This window comes from Odontesthes bonariensis, chromosome 14 (genome assembly GCF_027942865.1).
Source record: "Odontesthes bonariensis isolate fOdoBon6 chromosome 14, fOdoBon6.hap1, whole genome shotgun sequence".
NCBI lineage: Eukaryota > Metazoa > Chordata > Actinopteri > Atheriniformes > Atherinopsidae > Odontesthes > Odontesthes bonariensis.
Genome location: NC_134519.1, coordinates 28078449 through 28103032, shown reverse-complemented (window position 1 = coordinate 28103032; position 24584 = coordinate 28078449). Strand labels below are relative to the sequence as shown.

The window sequence follows — 24584 nt, the reverse complement described above, 5'->3', positions numbered from 1 at the left end:
TGACAAAACCTTAAATTTGGGAAAAATGGGGGGGGGGGGGGTACCTTCTCTCGTCACAAAGACGATTTATGACCAACGTATAATAAAATTATTCTCATAGTAGTTTTGGATCCATCACATTTCTATAAGAAAATAGGTTTTCATCTCCAATCTGTACAAGTCATTCCATTTGCAGTGAAAAATGTCTAAATCACAAATGACTAACTTCACTGAAACATACATGAGCTTTATAACCTTTTCGTCTTGGTCTGTAATTGGACCAGCGTCATTTTACCTGCTGGAAAAGGAAATAGGTAAAGTGAAAAGTGTAGTTAACTTCTATACTTCTCCACTTCACATTCAGCAAGCCAAATGAAACCTTCTATACCCGGACATTTAAGGGCTGGCGGTGTCCATCATTCATTCTAATAGAACCTGAGCCACAGTGAAGTTTTCTCCCACATGGAAGGGTTTGTGAGGGACTGTTTGGAGGTCAAAGCTCAAACGTTTTCACATTTAAAACAAATGTACAAAAGACACAAAGAACTCCGCTCCAGACTGCTTTATTTTTGGATGTTGAGGCCATGTCCAGCTCGGTTGAATTATAGAAAAAGTCCCAAATCCACCAGTGATCGTCGTGTACTGGTTTACTGGTCCTTCAACTCCTTCAGCCTCCTGATTGCGGACTTGACTGTGACAGCAGACGTTGTGCTGCAAGGAAGAGAAAAACATTCTTTAGAATAAATTCCGATTATACGACAGCCTTGTAGGTAAAACAGTGTTGAGTTTGTAAAATTTGCCATTTATTATAACAGCGCTTTCATGATAAAAGCTGTTGAAATGCATTCATTTGTCAAACGTAAAACACTTCTTCCTCTCCTTGATGACTTCATTTTACCTGGGATATCAACGCTTGAAATTCCACTCATCTGACAGTGAATTCCTATTCTTTAACTGAAGAAAGTGGGTCACCTCTGGAGAAGTTTGAGTTTGCTAAAATGTCCAACCAAGTTTGCTTTATATGAGTAAATGAAGTCAACTTGGGGAGGGGCTCTGGTGGCTTCGCCTGTTTTACTCCTCATGCAAAAGTCGGTTAGAAGTTATAACAAGCAGTCAGGGAGGTGGAAAATATCTTCCATGACAGGAAAAACATTTTCAAGTTAATGGAGGTGTCACTTTTTTTTGTCCCCACAAATCAAGTGTGATGTGATGATACTTTAAGTATGCTGCATTCTTGGTTCGATAAGGATGTTGCAGAGAAAAAGCATATAGCATTTATTCATTTTGAGCCCAAATTTGTATCTGAAGAAGCTTTCATTCGTACAGTGACTCCGTACAGCAGGCATATGGTTCAAAGGGGAATATCGGTCAGTGGGGGACTGAGTCCATATTTATACAGCAGTGAATTTCAGCGAGTAGAAAGTCTGTACATTAACCCATCAGCTGGTGCATACACCAGATTTGGTGCTGCAAGCAGCACAGACGTCCATCTTGACCCTGAGGTCGACCACAGGAGGGCTTGGATGTCAGGCCACTACATAGTAGTTAGATGAGCTCCACTGAATGTTTTCATTCCAGGTAATACATTCATTTGCAAACAATTAACGGCTCTGCGGGTCAGTTATTTTGTGAACGAGTGATACGATAAACCCTGATCGCTCACATAGATCAGCTACTACGAAGCCTCCTTAAATAGATGAACGTTATCCTCTCCATTTATAAGTTCCACTCATCACTTCTGGCCCGCTCATGCACCAACGTTTGGAAAAGGAGTGGCCCCACAAGTTTGTTACTGTGATGAACTATATTCACAATGGCAGTGACTGGGTGGTTCAAAACCTAACTTAATAATCTTACCCGCATGGTGGCACATATCTATTGCACTGGGCAGGCTAACCACCAAGTCACATTCAATTTGGATACCACACAATCAATTTTAACACTAAAACATAAGGAGGCATCCATCTATGCATGTACATGCAACTGTATGGCTGCTTACTTAATCATTAAAGTTTTTAACCATTTACAATCTTATAACGTCAGTTATGATCTGATAAGCAGGAACAATCGCACCAAATTCATTAAAAAAAAAAATTAAACTGCTGGAAGAGATGCATTAAATAAGTCAGAAAATCAACAGCGCAACATACTTGTACGTCCAGGCACCTCCAGCCACCGTCTTCCTGCAGGACCCACAGTGCCAGATACCAACAGCCCTCCTCTTCATTTTAGTCTGTAAACACGGATTAAATGAATTAGAAAGTTTTACAAAAAACACATGTAACGTCCTAAAGCAGCCCGTTTCCAGTTAACTGAGACTTAAGTCTGCGCCATCGTGCAGTCACGAGTCTCATGACTACAGTTCAGTGTGTACACTGAGCAGGCAGACCACATATTGTACTACATCTGTTACAATGGTTTGTGATCCCAACACTTACCTTGCCACAGAAAGAGCAGGTGTACTTGGCATGCTGGGAGATTTCAATTTTCTTCACCATCTTCCTCAGCGACGCTCCATAACGCGTGCCATATTTACCAACAATCCCCACCTTCTTGGTGCGTTTGGCCTGTGGATGACAAAGTGCATTACGTGACAATGACCAATAACATTACAGCAAACTGCAACTGGGTTGCAACTGAGTTCAAACACCGGGTTATGATATACTACTGCCCGCCCACAAGTAAGAAGTACGTCCTTCACGGCGTTAGAATACTTTTGAATTTTTCTTGTAAAACGTAATATAATGTATAAAAATCATTGCCAATGCAAAAACAAAACAAAACAAACAAAAAAAAACACCTGAGAATAAGGGTAAATAAGCTGCTGTCATTCTCAGGGACACCGGCTAGCCAACACAGGCTTCTACTTAACAAGCTAACCATCATGCTAACTTAGACAGACTCAACAGTTCATCTTTGTTGAAAACACGACATACTCTGTTGAGATATGAACAACGCCTTTTCGCTGTGGTCTAACTGCAGGGCCTAAACAAAAAGGGAAATTTATCATTTACCGACCGAGAAGCAACTAAAGAGACTAGCCGGCTAGTATTTGGGCTCGGTGAGAAACGAGATGGTGGCAGCCATTTCTGTCTCAATAAGACATGGCAAAACATCGCTTTTCCTACGGATGTAATCAACCAACTAATACAAATCAAAGTTAGGTCTGACAAATAAGGTTTGGATTAAGCCTCTGAATATGTTATTATATTTTTTGTAGCGCAGGAATCTTCAGATTGAAACGGATTGTGAAGGGGACAGGGAAGCTCACCATCTTTTCAGTGGAGACGTAGGTCCAAAGAGGGATTGCTTAACGCGCAGGCGCGATTTACTCACTCGCTCGCTTTGCATTGTGGGACTTTGAGTTTTTACAGAACGTAGTTCTTAAACATAAATTGAAAGCTCCACATAACAATATATCATTACATATTTATTTGCGTGTTTGATATTATTAGTGGTTCACAAAACCCAGCGATAAAACTCTGCACACAAAATTATCTATCAATTTAAGCCGTAACTAAGGACGCTTCATTAACTTCGCGCATGCGTATTCACGTACCTGACAGCCCCCTCTGCTGCTGAGTTGAGATGTTTGTCTACTTAGCCTGTCATGATGCGGCCTTTGTTGCTTGTTGATATATATACCATTTAATATGTTCCTTATTTCTACGGAAGGTAGCTGATATGCCATGAAGCTAACGCGGAAATTGGTTCTCGCTAAGGCTAAGGCCTCAGACTTGGAAAGCGTGAAGAAACTAAACTGCTGGTAAGTCTCTGAGTTAAATTTTAGCACACCAGTGGTTTAGTTGGTTTTTGGTCCACATGATGGACCACGGTGGACGGGTACAGGTCGCTTGATGTATTGCATTTGTGCTAACGTTGCATATCTTGTTATTTTTTTTAGGGGATGCAACCTGACTGACGTAAGTAGTCCTAATAGTTTAGATGGCTGACAGTTACATTCATTTTTTAAATATGCGTGCTCAAATTGAAACACTGTTCATTTTAATCCAGTACATGAAGCTGTAAGAATGTATGTCTCCTGTCAGATTTCTATCTTCTCTATGATGCCCAACATTGAGGTGCTGACGCTGAGGTTGGTCCCTTTAACTTTGCTGTCCCACTCTGGCACAAACACATACTGTAGAGCCATGCTGCTTTAACGCTGACATGATACTGCCACACCTGCAGAGTCATTCAGAATGAAGGCTAAATCCTGACTCTGCTGCTCGTTCTCCTCTCTGCCTGCAGCGTCAACAGCATCTCGTCTCTATCTCCTCTGGCTGGCTGTCTGTCTCTCAGCGAGCTCTACCTTAGGAGGAACATGATTCCCTCGTTGTCTGAGCTGTCCCACCTGCGTCCGCTGACACGCCTCAGAGTGCTCTGGTTGGCTGAAAACCCCTGCTGCGGAACCGACTCGAGCCGGTACCGGCTCACTGTGCTGCGATGCCTGCCTCGCCTCCAGAAACTTGACAATCAAGGTGGGTGTATGATGCTCCCTGCAGTTTGACCTCAGCTGCTGAAGAGCTTTCCCACTTTAACCCATTTGAACAGTTCACGCATTTATATGTGCGATTTCTGTGTGTGCAGTGGTGACTGAGGATGAAACTGCACTTGGTCTCATGGAAGGCGAGGAGGTCAGCACCCCCCCAGGTAATACCCAGAACCAGCTTTCCAACAATGGGCTTCTAGATGCAGAGACGGAGAATGACCCGCTAAACTACAACATGGAGGAAACCAAGTAGGTTTTTTGCGGACTGAAAAACATAGATAAAACAGAGCATGCACCAAATGAAAACAGGCTGTGAAAAAAAACAACACAAAACACAACATGAACATGGAATTCCTCCCTTTTGTTTCTAGCAAAATCAGAGAAGAGTTGGGAATGAAGCCTCTCTCGAGGGACAAGTTCTCCTCCCTTTCTTCTCCATCGACTCGAGAAAAACTGACGATGAAAAAGGTAGCTTCCTCTCAGAAGCTCTGCCCTGAAACTTTAAATGTTGAATTGCACTCCAAACCTGGAAGATTCATCATCTAAACCCTTTTGTTTTCCCTAAGACTCACATTCTGGATGCAGTTCTTCTGCTGCTGAGGGATTTGGACGAAGAGGAGCTCCGTATCGTACACACAGCCGCACAGAACAGACTCCAGACGTACACGCTGGACTCGGGAGACGCTCAACGATTCACAGCCCAGACAGAGAACTGCTGAAATGCATAACTACCAACTTTCACAGCATGCGTTCAGGGCCGTCCTCTCACACTCCTTTCCACGTCCAACACGCGCCTGAGGATCATAATAGATACACCGCGCCCCAGTTCACACTTTTCCCTTTTGTGACCCCTCTTTTCTCACAGCGTTAAATACTCGATGATTTCCACCGCTTTCTTTTTACAGCTGCATGCCTACCTGCCTTCTAAGAACAAAAGAATGTATGTTTCGCTAGATATGAATCTATTTCTGTAATTAAAGACAGTAACCAGCAATAAATTAACTCCAAGTGTTGCTTTTAATGACTCAGGTGTAGTCTGTGAGCATGTACACATCACAATGTGTAAGTTACATTTGTACAATGAGGCACTGAGTACCAAACATTTCATCAACCTGATTTAATGTTAAGCAGATGTAACTGGGCCCCAACGTCTGCCACAGGCTAAATTGAAATCTGAAGGAAAAGACAATCATAGGTCTGAAGTTTTGTCCTCAGTCACCCTCCTCGTTCTCCAGGAAGTCCGTCAACGTGCTCGCATCCACGGCAACGACCAGGTACTCCACGCCATCGGCACCCTGGAGTGTCACATGAACAAAGCAAGTGTAAGAACTGATAAACGTCGGGGTTTGCAGTAGGTGTTCTCGCTGATTACGAGGCTATGGTTATGAGGCTTGCCTTGCGTGTCCGAATCAGTTTGTGGTCTCTGAACTCGGTCAGCTGAGTCCTCAATGTGAGGTCCGAGTTCACCAAGAACGCCTCTCGACAACGCTGGTAGAAATCTTGGAAGGACAATCCTGCGCACAGCACAACAATGGTTACAGCCTCACGATGAAGCGAAAAATCGCTCTGTGGTTCCGGGCGTTGAATGTGTGCCCACCTGTGTACGAAGGGTTGTCTTTGTTTTCCAGCTGGAATCCTACCAGCAGTTTGAAGATTCCCCTGCAGAGAGAGCAAATGCACGGCCGTTGAGAAGTTGCAGACTCCGACAGCTTTGACAACTACTCGCATTAAAGTGGACGTGGTACCTCGCGTTGGGTGTCAAACTGCGGAGCACGTGCGTGAGGGAGGACAGGGCGAGGGCGCCGGTCTGCTGCACCAGGAGAGAGTTCTCATATGACGTTTCCTCCGTGTAGTGCTGGAACGTCACACACTCCCACCACAGCCAGTTAAACTGGCTCTGCTTAAACTGGTCCCACACTGCAAACGCACCAGCGACATTTAGCTACGGCAAAACGTTTCTGTGTGAGCTTCACTGCAGCACAAACTCTCACCTAATGGAGCATTGATGTGGTCCAACGACGCCACCAAATGCAGGTTGGGCAGGGATGCCAGCTGCCCCAGTGCACTCTGGGCCTTTTCTCCTCGCAGCATCGGTCCGTCGATATTATGGATGAGCAAGTACACGTGGAGATCTGGGCCTGTGGGCACGTGTTGGAAATGTAAAACACAGCATTCCAACATCATCTCAAGAGCTACAATTCACACGAGCACTCACTGTCTCTGAGAGTCTGAGTGACGAACTGGATCTGATCCGAGGGTGTCCGGAAACTTCCCTGGTGCTCCAGAACCTCACATGTCAGCGCATTTAATATCTGAAATAAAATCACAGCGTTGTCATGATAAAGACGCAGGAGTCGTCAAACAAAGCATAATAAAGGGATTTATTTAAAAAAAAAAAAAAAAAAAAAAAAACACTGACTGATTTAAGAGTAATGGAGGGGAAAAATCCGTTGACCACGAGGTGGATCTCTTGAGATAAATGAGACACCCTGAAGTCCTCCAGCAGAGCTTTTTTGCTGCCCAAACCGTAGACCAGCACACTGAATCCCAACCTAACACACAAACAGCCACAGACTTTCGGTTTTTTGTACTCAAATGTTTCACCATTAATAAGACTGCCTGCGAAAAACCCGCAACGACACTTACTGTAACTGCAACATCCATTTGTTAAAGTGCTTTTTGTGTTTGTTGTGCAGCTGCTGGATCTCTTTCGAATAAGAGGAGGTTTTTCCTTCTAAAAGACAAACCAAAGTCTCCTGCAAAAATGGGGAGAAGAAAAAAAAAAAGAAAGTCAAATTTAGCCTAAGCTATAAACAAAAAACAGCTCATTTACTGGCTATCATTAACAGACCCTGTCAAGTTTGGGGGTGTGTAAACGCTCGAGGGTGCGGTCTGATGTCAAGACTTTGGAGCTGCCGTGAGCCTCGAAATAGTCCTCGATCATGGTGGGCTGGTTGAGAGCTTCTTGTGTGTTCTTGCTCTTCTTAGCAGGAGTCTTATCGAGAGTTGCAGATAAACCTCTTCTGGGAGTTCTTGGGTTTTTTAAGCTCTCCTTGTCCTCTTTTTTTGCTTTCTGCTCTTCCACAAGCCCATCGTTCTCCTCGTCTTCCTCCTCCCCAGAGTCCGAGGGTGAGAGCTCACTGTCGCTGTCTGACCGAAGGCTCGGAGCTGAAAACACGGAGCGAGTTTAGATGATATCGAATTGACATTCGTTTTACCTACTCGTAACGGGTCGGACTCACCTGTCAGTCTCTTCCTGAGTCTGTGTGGCGTTGTGGAGACGAACTGGACCTTTTTGCCCTGTTTAAGAAAACAAGCAGAGGCTGAGACAAAGTCAAATCTCTGCACGGACAAGCCACCAAAACCAATAGTGCGGTCTTCAGATGTTCAGAAGTCTGGACCTTTTCTGAAAAATAAAACAGTTGTTTGTGCTCTTACCTTCTGTGGGGTCCTGCTTTCACCTCTGTGGTCTAGACAGAGAAAAAGAGAGAACAACCGAATCCTTTGAAAATGAACAAAGGAGATAAGGAATCTTAAAAAGGAAGAGAGGGTGAGGTGCACTGACTGCGTCCCGTTCGACTTGGAGTGGAGGGTTCAACATTTGGGGTTGCGCTGAAGCTCACGCTTTTCCCAGGAGTCCGGGCCAAATCACTTGCTGTGTGCAGAAGCAGAAAAATAAAATCAACAAGCGTTTGGTAAAGCTAGGTGATGCAAAAACAAAACAAAAAAAAGGCTAGAGGCTCTCACCAGTCTGGGCCATGCTGTGGCCGCGTCTGACTTTCTGGAACGTGAAAATGGAGGATCCGGCCACTTTTGACAAACCATCCTCATCCTCTGTAAATCCAAGAAAACAATGTGACCGAGGTGCAGTTACATGTGGTGACAAGATCAGCATTCTTAGCAGGATAAAATGCAATGGTCTTGTGCTAATACAGGCCATATCAGGAAGTACACTGACCAGCCGTAATGATACATACTCAATCCACTCCCATTTCAGCCGACAGAGAACCAGTCCCGTTCTAGTTCATGCAGCGGTTCAAGTAGTAGTTCAAAGTAACGGATCTACATATTATGATCACAGATTTTACCATAGTACCATAGATTTTCTTTCTAAAAATATTTCATTGCAATATCATCTTGAAAAAAAAAAATCCAGATTTTAACTCGACCAAATGTTCCTAAAGAAATGAATCCTTTGAATTGGTTCATTAAGTTAAAAGGTAAATAATCAAAAACTTTCAATCTAAATAACTTATTTTTCTAAATAAAACCTGACATGCATTTCTCAAGGTGCTGTTTAATCTAATGCCAGTAATATGTGACCACTGGTCTCTGGTGCTGGACTGTGTGAACCTGATTTGCTATTTTCCATTTTGGTTTTTAAATGACACCACCAGACAATCCCTTTAACTTGTGTTTTAGAGCTGGAATGGTCAAAGGCAACTTCTGCTGTTGGAAAATCTTGAGAAAGAACATTGCAGGAGCCATTACATGGCGGTTTCTTGTATATTCATGCCTGCTATAATAACAATAGTTGCACTCGTCCATTTGCTTTGCCTGGCTTTAATGAACACAGGAGTAAGGTGGGAATGAAAGTGAAAATCTTTGCTGACAGCAAACAGCAATGAATAAAGTCGTGTAGAATTTCATCTGCGTTTGAACAGCTGGTTACTTTGTTCATGTGGACACCACTAAAACGGAATATGCTGTGTAACACTGTGACATGGGAAATAAAGGAAACCCGGGAGGCTCAAGAGTAAATCCTTGCGCACAGCATCAGTTTTTCTCCGTGTTTAGCCTACTGCGGTTTTCTGGTTATTTGCAGAATCGGAACAGAACTGATAAAGAAGACTGAATCTGTGCTGAGGACGACTGAGGCCCTGAAGCTGATTGTGGAAAGAGGAAAGTTGCAGAAGCCGCTCAACATTAGGAACAGTAAACACCGTCTACACAACATAGTCAATTCACAGCGTCCTGTGCCTGAGGTTTCCTCATCTACTGGATGCTGCATATCACGGAGCTTTGAGATTCAGAACTGGTTGTAAACCCCTCACACAATACTGCACATTGTACTCTCTCACAGACTGGTCTTCACTTTCCATGCGCAGAGCCACCCACTGGGATCTATTGGTCTATAAATCCATCATCGGACTACTCCCCTCCTATTTGTCCACATACATGGCACGGAAACAGACTGATCGGAGCCTCCGGTCCCTGGACTACATCACGTTTGCCATCCCCTCAGGCCTCCTACGCTGTGCCTGGAACCTGGAACAGGCTCCAGCAGAAGCTGAAGCTGCCCGGCTTTATTTCGCGAGGGGACTTCAAATTACTTTTAGGAAGGCTGGTGAGACAGTCAGTGGGGGTCTGCACATGTACGGAACTATTTCTTTTTTCTTTTGTACTTTGGTAGCCTGTATTAGTTATCCTCTGTTCGTGTTTTGTTTGGTCTCTTGTACGTTCAGTTAGTCTGTAACTTTGTGTTTTGCTGCCGCCTATCCAGAACAGGCGTCTCTTGTAAATGAGATTTTACCTGTATAAATAAAGGTTAATAAAATTTAAATAAATCTTCAGCGTTGATGCAATAAGGTCAAGAGCACGAGGTCGTTCCTGCCCACTGCAATGACTTTTGGGGTTTAAAAAAGTATCTTATCCATCTATCTAGCTCTCCCTGGGAACCAGTGTTCCAGATTCTAAATAAAATACTAGCCCTGAACATCACTCACCTTCTGCATGGTGTGTTCCTAAAGCCTGGATATAATTCTGCTCATCAAGAATCCCATTTTCATCCGCATCATGTTGTTCCTCCTCTCGGCATCCTCGCCTTCCAGCCGGGCTCTTAAACGTCACCATCCTCTGAGCAGACCCACCACTGCTCTGCACGCCTGGTGAAGGTGCAACACGAACACGCAGGCGGTCAGTGAGACAGACCGGGCACAAAAGCTGCTTGTTCATTAGGACTTAAGAGCAAAAGCAGTGTTCATACCCTCCTGTTTGTCCACGATGTGCTCCAAAACATCGCCATCCCCGATGAACTTCACCTCCAACACACTCATTCCTCAAGATAAACACAAGACAGCTGTTAGGCTCGTTGCAACACCCAATTTCGGAAGCGTATGCTTAAAGGGAAAGCACACGTGTCATTCATTCTGTCGCTAGTCATGTTAAGGTAATTAGACTGGTTAAAGCTTGCTGTTAGTGTGGTTCGGTGTGCTGCGGACAGACAGCAGCAGTAACACAAAGCGGCTAAAAGTGGAAACACAACTTACTTGTATATGTCGGTGAAAGGCCGCGGAATAAAACAAAACTACAAAAAAGTTTTAAAAAAAAAACACTTTGAAAGGGTGAGTTTAGTTGCGTAGTGGTGTGACAAGTTCCCGCGCCATCCTGCTGAAGTTTTTAAACCACGTGACGAGTCAAAGTTCAGACAATATCCAATGAGAAAGCCAGTTTCAGTCAAAACCACATTTCCCATCATGCACTTCAAACATAGATCGACGCAGAGCATACAGAGAATACAGACTCTCTCTCTCTATATATAAAATATATATATTATAATAATATAATCTTTTTACACCACTCTGGATGGACGCCACATTGAGCTCTGAATCGTACGTTGACGTCACCGCCATTTTGGATGTGGCAGAGTGGAGCGATCGGAGAAGATGCCCCATTCATGTGTTGCATGGAAGTGTACCAACCGGTTTACAGTGCAAACCAGGGCCCTCATTTATCAAGCGTTCTTAGGAACAGATCTGTGCGTAAAGCGTGCGTGCGATCATTCCTGAGCAAAGTGTGGGATTTATGAACATGTACTTGAACTTAGAAATGTGCCTAAATCTACGCACAGCTTTGACCATGCGCACATTGCCTAGTGGTAGAATTACGAAACAGAATCAGAATCAGAATCAGAATAACTTTATTAATTCCTTGCGGGAAATTCTTTTGTTGCAGTGCTCTTATTTACAGGAAAATAAAGATTAATAAGAATAAGATAGGGAATAAAATAAAAATAAAATAAGAATAAAAATATCGATATGTACAAAAATAGAATAAACAATAAACAGTATTTACAATGCTACTCAGTAGCTAATTATTATTGTTATGACCGGGTTATTGCACATGGTGAAGTGATGTCAGAGACTGGAATTATACAGTTTGATGGCCACAGGCAGGAATGACTTCCTGTGGCGCTCTGTGGTGCAGCGTGGTGCAATCAGTCTCTGGCTGAAGGTGCTTCTGTGGCTGCCCAACACATTATGAAGAGGATGTGCAGGATTGTCCAGCATGGATTTGATCCTGGACAGCATCCTTCCGTCTGACACTGCTGTCAGAGAGTCCAGCTCCTCTCCGACAACGTGGCTGGCTTTGCGGATGAGTTTGTTCAGTCTGTTGGCGTCCTTCACCTTCAGTCTGCTGCCCCAGCATGCAACAGCGTAGAGGATGGCACTGGCCACCACAGACTCATAGAACATCCGCAGCATTGTCCGACAGATGTTGAAGGACCTAAGCCGCCTCAGAAAATAGAGACGGCTCTGGCCCTTCCTGTAAAGGGCGTTTGTGTTTTTTGTCCAGTCCAGTTTATGGTCCAAGTGCACCCCTAAGTATTTGTAGTCCTCCACCATGTCCACGTTGACCCCACAGATGGAGACAGGGGTCACTGGGGCCTTACTCCTTCTCAAGTCCACCACCAGTTCCTTGGTCTTTGCCACGTTGAGCTGCAGATGGATCTGCTCACACCAAGTGGCAAAGTTGTCCACCACACCCCTGTACTCCGTCTCATCACCATTACTGATGCATCCAACTACTGCAGAGTCGTCAGAAAACTTCTGAAGGTGGCAGGTCTCTGTGCAGTAGCTGAAGTCTGTGGTGTACAGGGTGAAGAGGAAGGGAGAGAGGACGGTCCCCTGCGGGGCCCCGGTGCTGCAGATCACCTTGTCTGACCCACAGTGCTGCAGGCGCACGTACTGTGGTCTGCCAGTCAGGTAATCCACTGCAAATGGTGTTGATTGCTGCACAGGGGAATATTACAATGTTCATTCAGTTGTTGCATTACAGTATGTCTGACGGCATTTGGGTACGTGTAGCCTATGCAATTCCAAAGCACGGTGCATTAGACCTACCTAGCGTTCATTGCATTTCATTCAGAGTGTAAAAATAATTGTTTCACCAGAAGACCTGACAATAATCAGCCTAGTTTAATTGATATGGGTATAAAAGGCACACGTAGGACATGCCATTCAGAACGCAACATGGCCCATCTTGCATTGCTTGAGGATCTGGAAAACCGTGCGCTACGGAGGGAGCGCGTGTTTAGGGAGCGTGCAGATTTATTGGCAGAAAGTAATGAGTGGCTTCTAAGCAGGTTCAGATTTCCAAAACAGATATTGCTCGACCTCTGCCGTGAATTGGGGCCATTTCTCGAGCGAGAAACTAAGCGCACGCAAGCCATACCTGTGCATATACAGGTGCTGTCCGATTCCTTTATTTTGCAGAACAGCTCCGTGGGCCTTCGTTTACAAGAAGGAGCTGTTGAAGATGGATGGCTTATTGGTGAGTGTTGCGCAGCATATTTGCAACATTGGTTATATGTATGGTCAGTGTTCGAACTACGGGGGGACTCGGGGGATCTGAGACCCCCTGAAACTGACACGAGACCCCCCGAAAACATGATTTGGGAAATGTTGAGGGGTCTATAAAATATTGGCAAAATGTGATTTCCCCAAACGAGTTATGATTGCAGACGCGATGCGTGTGTGGCGGTGTGGAGCCTGTGTGCGAAATTGGCATAAAGCTGTGCTGTCCGCCGCGTATGATTCTGCATTGCTTCTCATGTGTTTTCGAGATCCGAGATTTCGAGTCAAGCGCAAGCAAGCAAGTTCCGGTGTCTTTTAAAGGGAATGTTGGTGCCATATATGGTTAATTGGGGGCGTTCCATCATGCAATTTAGTCTGCTCGTGCCCGCGCAAGGTGAACTGGCAGGTGTGGTATTTATCATTGCAGATTGCCTACCAGTGTGCGTACGACCTGTGTAAGAACGTTTGATGAATGCCGATTTTTTTTTTTTTTGTACTTGGGCACATTCTAAATTTCACTCATACGACAGGATTTAGAAAGGATTCTACGCACTAATGATAAATGAGGGCCCAGATCTCATGGCATTACCTTTCACAAGTAAGAATGAATAATGACTTTTGATTGTATTTGGCCACATTATAATGTCATTTCACAAATAGAATTTGCTGACTTTGTGGCCAAAACTATGACTAAGTCGCGCGCATAGTACTGTGAATGCCTACGGTGAAACCAGCTTCCAAACAACCAAGAAGTTTTTCCTATTGAACTAAATTGACCCGAAGTAACTACTCTTGATTGTTGTTAGTTGCTTTGCTAACTTTTCTCACACTATGTAGGTTTCCCAAAGATAAAAAGCTGAGAAAGCAATGGGAAACAGCTGCCAGAAGGGAAGAGTTTTCTGCTAGCCCGATCCATGCTCTGCAGTCAGCATTTCAGGCCTGAGGATTTTGACAGGACAGGTCAGACAGTCAGGATCAGAGCTGGAGCTGTTCCTTCAGTCTTCTGTTTCCCAGCTCATCTCCACAGGGTAGGTGTATCACTGTGCTGTAAGGATACCATGATTCAATGCCACACTATGCTGCAAATGTTTTTTTCCCTTTCTGAATGTGAAGGAATCAGTGATGTTTTTTTGTATTACACTGTGAGATCATTTCTATATTTTATCTTTCACTTTACCCTGTTGTTACCAGGACGTCTCGGACCTCAAAGAAGGCCCAGGACACCCTGTCACTGGACTGTTCCCAGCCTGTCCGAGAGGCCGAGCCCCTGCCTCTGCCTGATGTGAGTAATAAGTGCTCGCTATGCCTCAAACAGCTGTGAGCATTATGACCCTGGTTATATTCAAACCTCTTGTCACCCCTACCCCCCATGCCCTTACAACACCTCCCATTCTCTGTCACTCTTTCAGACAAACTCACATACACATATGCACACATACATTGAAACATGTCAGTATTGAGTCTGCGCACACACACACACACACACATTGTTGGCAGTACCATTGAGGAGTGATAAGATTAAGAATGTGTAAGAATGTGGGACATTTGCCAACACATTGTACTAGTAAAGATTTGATGGACTGTGACTGCGTGATGTTATATAGAAAATGATTTATAATATTTTCATCCTTGTTTGTACTAGGACCACTCCTATGCTCTGCCTTCATCACATGATGATCTGAGGGCCAGACTCAGGGAAGCCCTGGCTAGGGTGGAGAATCTGGAACGAGAGAGGAGGAACGCGCAGGACAGAGAGAGGAGGGCAAAGCACACTGTGAGTGGTCTTCTGCAGGATCTCAGGGTGAACAAACTAATAAATGAAGGGTTGAAAGAGCAGCTCCATATATACTCGGGTAAGATTAAAATACAAATGTGGAGAAAATTTGAACTTAAGTGTATCCTACTTTCTCTTCTTTGTTAAGACTTCCTAGTGATTTCAATGCTGCTTACTAATTTGCCTGTGCTAATTGAATTTAAGATCTTCCAATACACTTCCTGTCAAAACAGAGCCACGAATACACCAAAGACCAAAGAGGGAGTTTGCCATCACTCCACTTCCATGGTCCGAAGGCGTACAGCTTTCTTAGAGAGACTCTTAATATCAACCTCCCACATCCACATACATTGCAAAGGTATTGTTCATATTATTTGAAACCTTTTTTTCCTTGTTAGCTGTGCATATTATTTGATCCTGTTATGACTGAACAGAGTGAAAGGCGGACATACCTACATCTAGTATTATTAACATCTGCCAATACCGCTTCCAGTGATTATTGATCAGCCAAAACATCCTGATCAGGGCACCCATATTAAATGACTGCTTTTCTTTCTTACCAAGGTGGATGAGCTCTGTGGATGCCAAGCCTGGCCTTAACATGATGACGTCTGCACCTAGCGCTTTAGCCAGGATCACTTGGAGGTCCTCTTTAATTCAATCAGGGCATCAGGTAGGGATTTCAGATTTTTTTTTTTTTTTTTTTTTTTTTTACTATGTGGTTTGTCTCCATGTATGCATATTATCCTGGTAACTGTATATGTAAATGTGGTGTTTGTATGTGTTTTAGGGGGCTGGAATAACAATCCCTCAGCCAGCCAGTTCCAGGCCATCTTCCGCCATCTGATGGTGCGGTGTGGTGTGGCAGCACAGGATGAGACCGTGTCCCTGTCTGCTTTTGAGATGCACTCTTATGCAGCAGCAGAAGAAACTGAAGAGATTCCATCCATTTTTGCCAACGTTCCTGCTTTAGTGTGTGACCATAGCTATCTACCAACCAGCTTCGGTGGTCTTGTGGACAATGCGCTGGTCTACATCTCAGGGTTTGTTGTTCGCCAAATTCTCAAAAAGCTGTCCTGCGATGTGTGCCGTGGTAGTTGGGTGACTGATGCTGTCCCCGCATCATTTCATCAGAGCTACCACTTGCTCTGACTCTGGTTATTATAGACAAAGATTAAATGTTAAATATAAATATTTATCATCACAGTAACAGTGTTACACACATTATTAGCTGTAAACACTCATGAAAACATTAGAAAAATACATTCGTTGATTTGGTGTTTACCTATATCCTAAACATAAGGAGTAAACATTTATATTCGTTACTTTAAAAGTTACATACGTTGTTTTTGGTACCTATTTTTTTTTTTTACCAAATATATTAGTGTCTGTGTGAATAAGAGGCATTAACTTAAAGCACTTTGTAGAAAGGCACTGGATGAAGTTCAGTCCATTTCCTTTTATTAGTCCAATATGGCGGATGCGCTGACCTAACGCAGCAACGGACCAAACTGTTCAATGAGGCGTCTTATGTATATATGTCTATGTCGCAAACCTGCTAGAAACTGCTGAGTACTGCAGTTTAACAACAATTACAATGTAAACAGTGGCATACTTCCTGTTTTGAAACAGAAAACTTAAAAATGCTAAAACTGCTACAAGTTATTTCTTTACAAATGATGTCATTACGAAGGAATATTAAGATCAGCACTATTAAATTGGTGGGTTTCTTTATGTAGTTCATTACGATGAATCTTTTTGTTGTTGTTGTTGTGAAATGGCACTTTATAGCAAAAAAACGAACTGGAAAAAAAGTTTGGAGCAGTAGTAAGTTTATTAAAGCAGAAAAGTACATAAATTAATTAATGTCTGTGGTGTGGTGACCTCAGAATGACCCCATGACAGTGTGTCAGAGATAATCAATCAACAACAGAATGACTAACTCGTCACTCAGCCTTTCATCTTTATTGTTTTGCCTTGCAAATAATCTAAAGTCAAACACTACCCAAGCTACGTCCTACAGTGATTTCTTTTGTTGGTATCCTGCTTTCGTCACCCACGAATTACCAAAAAACTCAATAATACAAAATGCACAAGTGAAGAGGGTTTATGCAGAATTTAAACATGTCCAATTCCAATGTCTAAATCTCACTTAAGAGATATTTATCATGAATGAAAGGCAACGATTCAAACAAGCTGTTGCATGTAAATAATGTGGCCAACATTTGGCTGAGTATAGAATAGAAAAACATGCTACCTACAACTGTTTGTTTCCGATGCCTTCACCACAGCCGCTGTAATCCTGTATATATCCGCATTATTATTATATTTAACACTGCTAGATGTTATTGATGAGGAAACAAAATAGTCCTTAGACTTGCATTTATTTAGACATCAGACCTTTAAACCCTTCTCCAGATTTTCTTTTTCTACATCTACTTTGTCACTTTCGATATAACAATCATCTGAGAGAACTGCAAACACCCTTACCCTATGTTATTAACAGGTTAATACGATGCAACAGGCATCACTAATTAAATCAACTACAGGTATTAAAGGCCAAATACCTATCCTAACAAGGCCTTGTATAAGTTAATGTTTGGACAGGTGTTCACCACCCACGAGTGGGTGTCCACTTCCCCAGCAGACGACCCTCAGAATGCACGTGATACACGGGGTGCATCGTGGCGGTTGCACATGACTGCAGAAAGCAGAAGAAGTGGTAGTAAGATGACAAGAGAGAGCGACAATAAAACAGACATATCGGCACACTTAAAGTGATGGTTCGGAGTAGATTCACCCTAGGGTCATTTGAACCGTGACATCCAGCCAAGTAGCCCACCCGAAATTTTTCCAATATTGGCTGAACATCAGCTGAGTTACTGAGTTATCCCGAATAGCTTAGTACAAGCACTAATGGAACCTGGCAGTATCTCCAAAATTACCACACTAAAATCACATGCCATGACACCAAACTTCTACAGTAGTACAAATATGGTCTGTACTCACAAAACGATGCATTTGGAAGTTTGTACATAGTCCAGGAGTTTATTATTATCAACACAAGCCTGATAGCTTTTCTGCTGCTAAAGCTGCGTCGACGTCACTTCCTTGATCTGGGAGCTTCAATGTAAGATGAACTAACAGTGCAATAGTACGTGTTCATTCATTCATTCGGCTTAAAGTATTGGTGAAATAAAGACAGATAATGCCTTATCTAGAGGCTGTATTGTCTCTGTCCTGTTCTCTCCCGTTATATGGATATATGCGGATCTCGAGTGATCCAAATATCTTCCGAAGGACGCCGACTTTCACCAAACTGTTATCGGTGAGTAGATGAAGGTATTTTATGCCAGAAATAAGGTCCAGGTTTAAAAAAAAACAAACAAAAACTTCCCCTTTAACACAACATTAAATAGTACTAACATGATAGGGTATCAATGTGAGCAAAGAGCCCAGAGGGTATTTGCTGTAGTCCAGTGATCCTGAGATGGGTTCCACTCTTCCATGCTCCTGAGTCATAGACAACAACCTGTAGGGCAAAAATCTCACATTACCAATTTAATCACACCCATTTTTTTCGAGTTAGGTGAAAAGCACAAAAAGCTTTACTTGAGGTCCGGATGTCCTTCGATTACGGCGTATCCTGTGGGAAGTTTTCCAGCTCCATCCAAACTGTGAAAGACAGTGAGAGAGAGGGTCATTCACATATTTCCAGCGACACAGACCTGACAGTAATATAGGCGGGAGTTAAAAAATGCGTGTTCACTCCAGTCACTTTGAATACTACTAATTAGCATGAACATAACATTTGTCAATCGGTAAACAGTTTACCCATCTGTTCTGCAAGTAATAAACAATACTGATGAAGTAACCTGATTCCAGTCCATCCACAGTCCACCAGGAGCTGGTTCCTGTGTGGACTGTGTCCTATGACTCTTGTCAAAACCCTCACAGCCACATCATCCAGGCAGCAGGAGCCAATCATAGACTGCTGCACATCTGAAACCCATCGAGATTCATTAAAAAAAACAAAACACCACTACTATAGTAATTTGGTTTTTCATTGTCATAATTTCAGCAAAAACCAATCCAGATTAACACACCGTAGAAGACGTAGTTTCCAGGATGCACCTCGCTCAGCTTTGCCATGTCTTTGACTGGATGACTACAGGAAGGGGTAGAGCCAATGCTGGACTTGCATGTTATGCCAATAGCCTTCAGTCTGCCAAAGAAAAAATCCATTTCTAAAACATTAAATTCACTCAATTGAACTGAATCTTTGGTAGTGTGACTTCCGTGATTCAGAGAAAAATGTTCCATCAGTGACAACAAACTGACCTGGCCCAATGCTGCTTACCCGTCGCTTCTATTGACCCAGTAGTACTAACTGAGATTTGAATAGATAGATATGCCAACAGGAGTGTGAGTCTGAGTAGCCTGTGACGGCATAACCTTTTATTCGATATTATAATTTATTATGCGAATGCAACACATATGATACACCGTCTGTGTAACAGTGGGTTAAGATCGCATTGGATAACAGCCCCAAAGCCTCTTTTCTTTTTTGACTACTCCCTGCTCCCACTGATCAAAAACACCCGACTCTTAACATTACCTTCAAATGAACAGCTGAATTAAAAAATGTGCCATCTTTCACCATTTGTAGAATCCACATTGGACCATCATCGTCCATAATCAAATGAGAAAATCTAATATTCTGTCTTAAATTATATATATATATATATATATATATATATATATATATATTTTTTTTTATTTCGCCATTGTCCTACTTTTCCATGAACTGCAGAGTAAAACTAGTGGTTTCTTGGGCGACAGTCTGTATTTGCTCCACTCCTCTGCAGCTGTAGGTGTTCCCGCAGTGGGCATAGACTCCCGTTAGCTCCACGCCCTCCGTCTCAGCGATGGCTTGGGCCAATATGAGCGCCTCAGGCTCCGAGTGTAGAACGCCAGCTATGGCAAAAAAAAAAAGCAAACACAGTGCTCAGAAGCTCATGATCAGCGAAGTGGTGTTTTCCCAGAATGTTCACCTCTCCCGTTGCCACAGTCAAGTTTCAGCCAGACGTGCCACTGCCGACCACCTTTAAGGGGCCTCCTTTTGAGCTGCTCCAGAGCATCAGGATGATCCAATAACACTTGGAAGAGATCCAGCCTCTCTGACAGGGCTGCACAGCGCTCTACCTAAGGACAAATAAATCATATACAACAGGTTTTTTTCAACAAAGAGTTGGGACACAGTGTAATATTTAAATAAAGACAGACTGCAGTGATTTGCAAATCTCATAACCAAATATTCTATACAAGCATAGAAAGCACATCAAGTGTGGAAAGTGAGACATTTTGCTATTTCAAGAAAAATGTTAGCTTATCTGGAATTTGATGACAGCCACATGTCTCAAAAAAGATTGGGATGTGCTCATATATGCAATAGTATAGCATCCTCTCTCCTTTTTACAACAGTCTGTAAACATCTGGGACTGAGGAGATCATTTACTAGACCTTTGGTAGGGAAATGTTGTCTCGTTCTTGTCTGATACAGGATTCTAGCTCTTCTTTGTCATATTTTGCATTTCATGATGCTGAACGGGCCAGTTTTTGAACTGATTAAAGGTTTGCACAGCAGGCTGGCGAGCCCAGCACTCGGACTGTTCCACTTCGAAGCCATGCTGTCAAAGATTGATTGCAGTATGCGGTTTAGCATTGTCTCGCTTCCCTGAAAAAGTTGTTGTCTGAACTGGAGCTCATGTTGCACATGTTGAGCTGTGGTCATGCGTGTCCCTTTCAACACTGATGGTTCCCATTCAGATGTGCTAGTTGGAAGTTCAATAAGCATGAATGCACTCCATCCAATCAGAGATGCAGGATTTGGAACGGAGTGGAACAAAAAAAACAAGCTGGAAGGTCCCTGTTCCCTTTATTCCAGATGATGCAGTAAACCATGATTTCTAAAAAAAGAATTTAAAATTTGAATTCATCTGACCACTGAACAGTTTTCCACTTGTCCTTGGAACATTTAAAAATGTGCTTTGGCCAAGAAAAGATGAGAGCGTGTCTGGGTTATATTCACGTGGTTTCTTTTTTGCATGATAGAGCTTTAACAGATCAGGATTTCTGGAAGAGTTCCTGATTTGCACGACAGAATCATCTCTGTTTTAAATGCAGTGAAGCCTAAGGGCCCAAAGACCATGGGCATTCAAAAATTATTTATCAGCTATGTTCCTTGCGCACTGAGATGTCTCCAGACTCTCTAAATCTTTTGATGATATTGTATCATATCTACTGCAGATGATAGAATATTCAGAAGTCTTCCCAATTTTACATTGTTCTGAAATTGCTCCATAACTCGTAGACACAGATTTTTGGTAGATTGCTGAACCTTTGGTCATACTTTTTTCTGACAGACTCTGCTTCTTTAAGGTGCTCCTTTTATACTCAATCATGATATGGACTAGCTGGTTCTTTTTTAGTACTACTGGCTTGAAGTGAAGTGTCGCTGCCACCGAAATCATTTCATGAAAAAAGAAAAATGTCTCACTTTCAACATCTGATATGTTTTCTATGTTCTAATGTTAATAATTAAATAGGTTTAAAAGATATGCCAATCATTACATTCTGTTTACATTTACATTTTACACCACGTTCCAACTTTTTTGGATTGGTGGTTGTTATTTTGCACCGACGGGTGCATACACACATATTGTATATATTGTCACACAAGAATAATTGTGTATAAAAGAACCTTGTCAAAAGGAAGAGCGTATGCATAGAGGATGTCATCAAATCCATGGTCGGCATAGAAACAGGCCTCTGCCAGTGTGGAAACCACCATGCACCTCCGGGATCCAGCCGTCATTATGTCAGCACACTCACTACCCGTCCATCCACACACACACACACACACACACACACACACACACACACACACACACACACACACACACACAGACAGAGAAAGAGCATATCAGTGTCTCCCATATGCAGCCAGACTGACATGTATGCTTGAACTGTAAGTGAGAATGCGGATCCACACAGTGTTTTGTGGGTCTTCATATGTGGGCGAAGCTGGACCCCCAGTTTCTGACACCGTTCCATCATCCTCTCAGCGTTTCTTTTCACTTTGTCCACATCCACCACCAGAGCAGGGGTACACAGGGCTGACAGGGGCTCCCCCTCCATACTGACAGCACTGAAGCATCACACACACACACACACACACACACACACACACACACACACACACACACACACACACACACACACACACACATCCCAGTTATTTCAAATGCAATTAAATTCTTGTGCATGACTTGCTCTACTCTACTCACATACAATTACAATAATGCACAATTATTCTGATAAAAAATATAATATAAAGATAATACAAAGGTGCATGTTCTGCATAAGCAAATCAGCGCTCACACCAGAGGCTTGTGTGCAGTTTAACATTACCTGGCGTTGTGAAATACAGACCTTTGAACCCAGAAAATTTTACTCCGACTTAAAAACTTTCTTTTAGAACAATTCTATGTTATTGTTGCAAAATAAAAAAAGTAACACGTGCAAGAATGCAACGGCGTGCATCTAGCGACATGAAAATCCACATGTCACGGAATGTGAAATGTGTATGTGCAGTACACACAAAAATGTGGAAGACAAACAAGATTTACCTTAAAAAGCCAGTGGTAGTTTCTGGTTGAAATGCGCGAGCTGTGGTCACAGTACTACGGCGTCCTTGAATGGTCAAATGTCCTCACCGGAAAAGGCATTATCTCAGCGTATGGCGCTTTAATTTGCACCTCCTCCCAGTTTCACGGTTTTAACATAACAGGTGACTTAACCACAACTTTCTTTTAACGGCCCCAAGTCACCCGTGTTGAGGTTTTGATTAAATTATTTACTGCTTTTATGTAATTCGTTAGTTATGATCATTAAAGCTTTTTCAAAATCACTGAGGAAAAGTACTTAGACTATTTTCAACAAAGCTTCAGCTCCACATCTGCTTTATTTAGACTGTAGTTGTGAATTGGGTCCGTTTTTTTATTTGTTGTGTTTTTGTAAGTTTGTGAGTGATGGTCCTTGATTTTGCTGTCTCTTAGTGGCCAAAGAGTGAATTTATACCTTTACAAAAATCGCCATTCTCCAAAGCAGACTGTGGTTAGCAGTAAAAGCAATGTATGAACTGAGGAGTGTGCACAAAAAATAAGTTTTTAAGTCTATGAACCCAGTCCAGCTCAACTGGTTTGCTGATTTTCCATTTTAGTGAGATGTGTTGGAGAGGAACACTGCTAACTTTCTCTCATGGGTTGTGTTTCCTTAGCAGACTCTTAATTAAGCTCACTGCAGAAATCAACCAAGCATATGTTCTCAAAACTGTATTTATGTCGTTTACTTGTACATTTCCGTCTTGTACACGTTTTTATTACCACTCTAATATATTTAAGAGGAAAATAATGTTGCTATTTGACAGAGGTACAAGTGGCCCTTATCATGAAGGTCCAACAAAACTGAGAGTATAACTAGCTTCTAAAATACAACACACTGATAGATGGTAATAAAACTAAACAAAACTTACATTCATTTGAACCCTATTTGGCTTATGACATGTTATGTTTTGACTGGGTTGTTCACCGCGGCACTATATATTGAAATTTTCCCACCAAATCTTTTTTATTTCCCATTTTAAAACAAGCTGAAGCTAAGAACAGATTTATACATCATAACTCACAATTTCTATATCTTTAACTGACATCTATAGCACCATTAATGCTGCATAATGATAACAGAATTTAGTGGAACATATTCAACTAACCAGACAAGGCTCTTCTTCATGGATTGTCTGCTAATTGCAGGAAGAGAATGTCAAAACATCCTCTGTGTGCATTATGAATACATGGCTCTGAAGTAAAGTAATCCAACAGATTCTTTGAAAGAGAGATCGAGAAAATATTGAGCTTTGAGTTGGTCTCCTGAGTGCCAAAACAATGAAAGTATCTGTTAAAAAGACTAAGTCAAGCCACATGCATTTAAATGCTGAATCAAGCTGATTTTTCCCTGTTCCAGTTGTATGGCAACTGATTCCTCTATGCGGACACAAGATATTGTAAGTATTGAAAAAAAAGGTAACTTCTTCTGAATATTTAGCTATACAGCTTGATTAAAAAGTCCATGCCGACAATCGGTTAAAAAAGCTGTGACCAAATCTGGGCTTTTTCTCAATTTAAAAACAGTGATTACCCTTTTGCAGCCAGAAAGAAAAATGCACAATGTTATTTTCTCTCAGTGTTAATTCCCGGCGATGTTGTGTATATGCACGAGTCTTCATCTTTTCTTAAATAACTGTATGCAGCATATGATGCTGCATTATGATTTTTGACAAATGGAGGTTCACACACTCACCAGTGCTCCTGGCTCTTTTGGATTGTCTTCTCTACACCAGAGAAAAATCATTTAAATGTTGCTGTTTATTGCAAAAACGTTTGTGAGGCAAACTACATAATTCAGTTGGAATCATGTCCAGATTAAGGAGAACTGAACTCTAGTTTCATGGAGAATTTTTGCCATTTTTCTCCATTGTTCCTACATTGACCTATCCAAGGTGTACCCCGCCTCCCGCCCAACGGCAGCTGGGATAGGCTCCAGCCTTCCAACGATCTTCAATTGGATTAATCAAGTGTAGAAATGGATGGATTCTGCCTTAGAGGTGGGAATTTAATAACATTCATGACTTATCACTGTAAAT

The 24584-nt window shown here is 42.5% G+C and overlaps 4 protein-coding genes and 1 pseudogene across 4 annotated transcripts; 2 read left to right on the top strand and 3 right to left on the bottom strand.

Moving 5' to 3' along the window:
• Window positions 1-526: 526 nt before the first annotated feature.
• On the bottom strand, window positions 527-3318 carry rpl37a (ribosomal protein L37a). The gene is made up of 4 exons (XM_075482362.1): window positions 3251-3318; window positions 2418-2546; window positions 2130-2212; window positions 527-690 (listed from the first exon to the last, which is right to left on the bottom strand). Exons 1-4 carry the CDS (start codon window positions 3251-3253, stop codon window positions 627-629), a joined length of 279 nt encoding a protein of 92 aa, XP_075338477.1. The 5' UTR covers window positions 3254-3318; the 3' UTR covers window positions 527-626.
• Window positions 3319-3553: 235 nt separating this feature from the next.
• cfap410 (cilia and flagella associated protein 410) lies at window positions 3554-5495 on the top strand. Its single transcript, XM_075482361.1, has 7 exons — window positions 3554-3745; window positions 3884-3902; window positions 4029-4075; window positions 4231-4460; window positions 4570-4720; window positions 4843-4939; window positions 5038-5495. Exons 1-7 carry the CDS (start codon window positions 3669-3671, stop codon window positions 5188-5190), a joined length of 774 nt encoding a protein of 257 aa, XP_075338476.1. The 5' UTR covers window positions 3554-3668; the 3' UTR covers window positions 5191-5495.
• orc2 (origin recognition complex, subunit 2) lies at window positions 5470-10867 on the bottom strand. Its single transcript, XM_075482360.1, has 16 exons — window positions 10741-10867; window positions 10458-10529; window positions 10198-10356; window positions 8219-8305; window positions 8037-8126; window positions 7910-7941; window positions 7714-7771; window positions 7323-7639; window positions 7118-7227; window positions 6891-7023; window positions 6687-6783; window positions 6463-6609; window positions 6217-6388; window positions 6069-6130; window positions 5867-5985; window positions 5470-5766 (listed from the first exon to the last, which is right to left on the bottom strand). The coding sequence occupies exons 2-16, from the start codon at window positions 10525-10527 to the stop codon at window positions 5683-5685; spliced, it is 1737 nt and encodes a 578-aa protein (XP_075338475.1). The 5' UTR covers window positions 10528-10529; window positions 10741-10867; the 3' UTR covers window positions 5470-5682.
• A 2543-nt stretch (window positions 10868-13410) lies between these two features.
• LOC142399535 (THAP domain-containing protein 2-like) lies at window positions 13411-15170 on the top strand (annotated as a pseudogene).
• A 1466-nt stretch (window positions 15171-16636) lies between these two features.
• Window positions 16637-22592, bottom strand: LOC142399286 (D-serine dehydratase). The gene is made up of 10 exons (XM_075483872.1): window positions 22513-22592; window positions 21876-22031; window positions 21585-21714; window positions 19876-20026; window positions 19618-19798; window positions 18928-19046; window positions 18697-18823; window positions 18434-18496; window positions 18248-18353; window positions 16637-17522 (listed from the first exon to the last, which is right to left on the bottom strand). The coding sequence occupies exons 2-10, from the start codon at window positions 22019-22021 to the stop codon at window positions 17433-17435; spliced, it is 1113 nt and encodes a 370-aa protein (XP_075339987.1). The 5' UTR covers window positions 22022-22031; window positions 22513-22592; the 3' UTR covers window positions 16637-17432.
• Between the last annotated feature and the right edge of the window lie 1992 nt (window positions 22593-24584).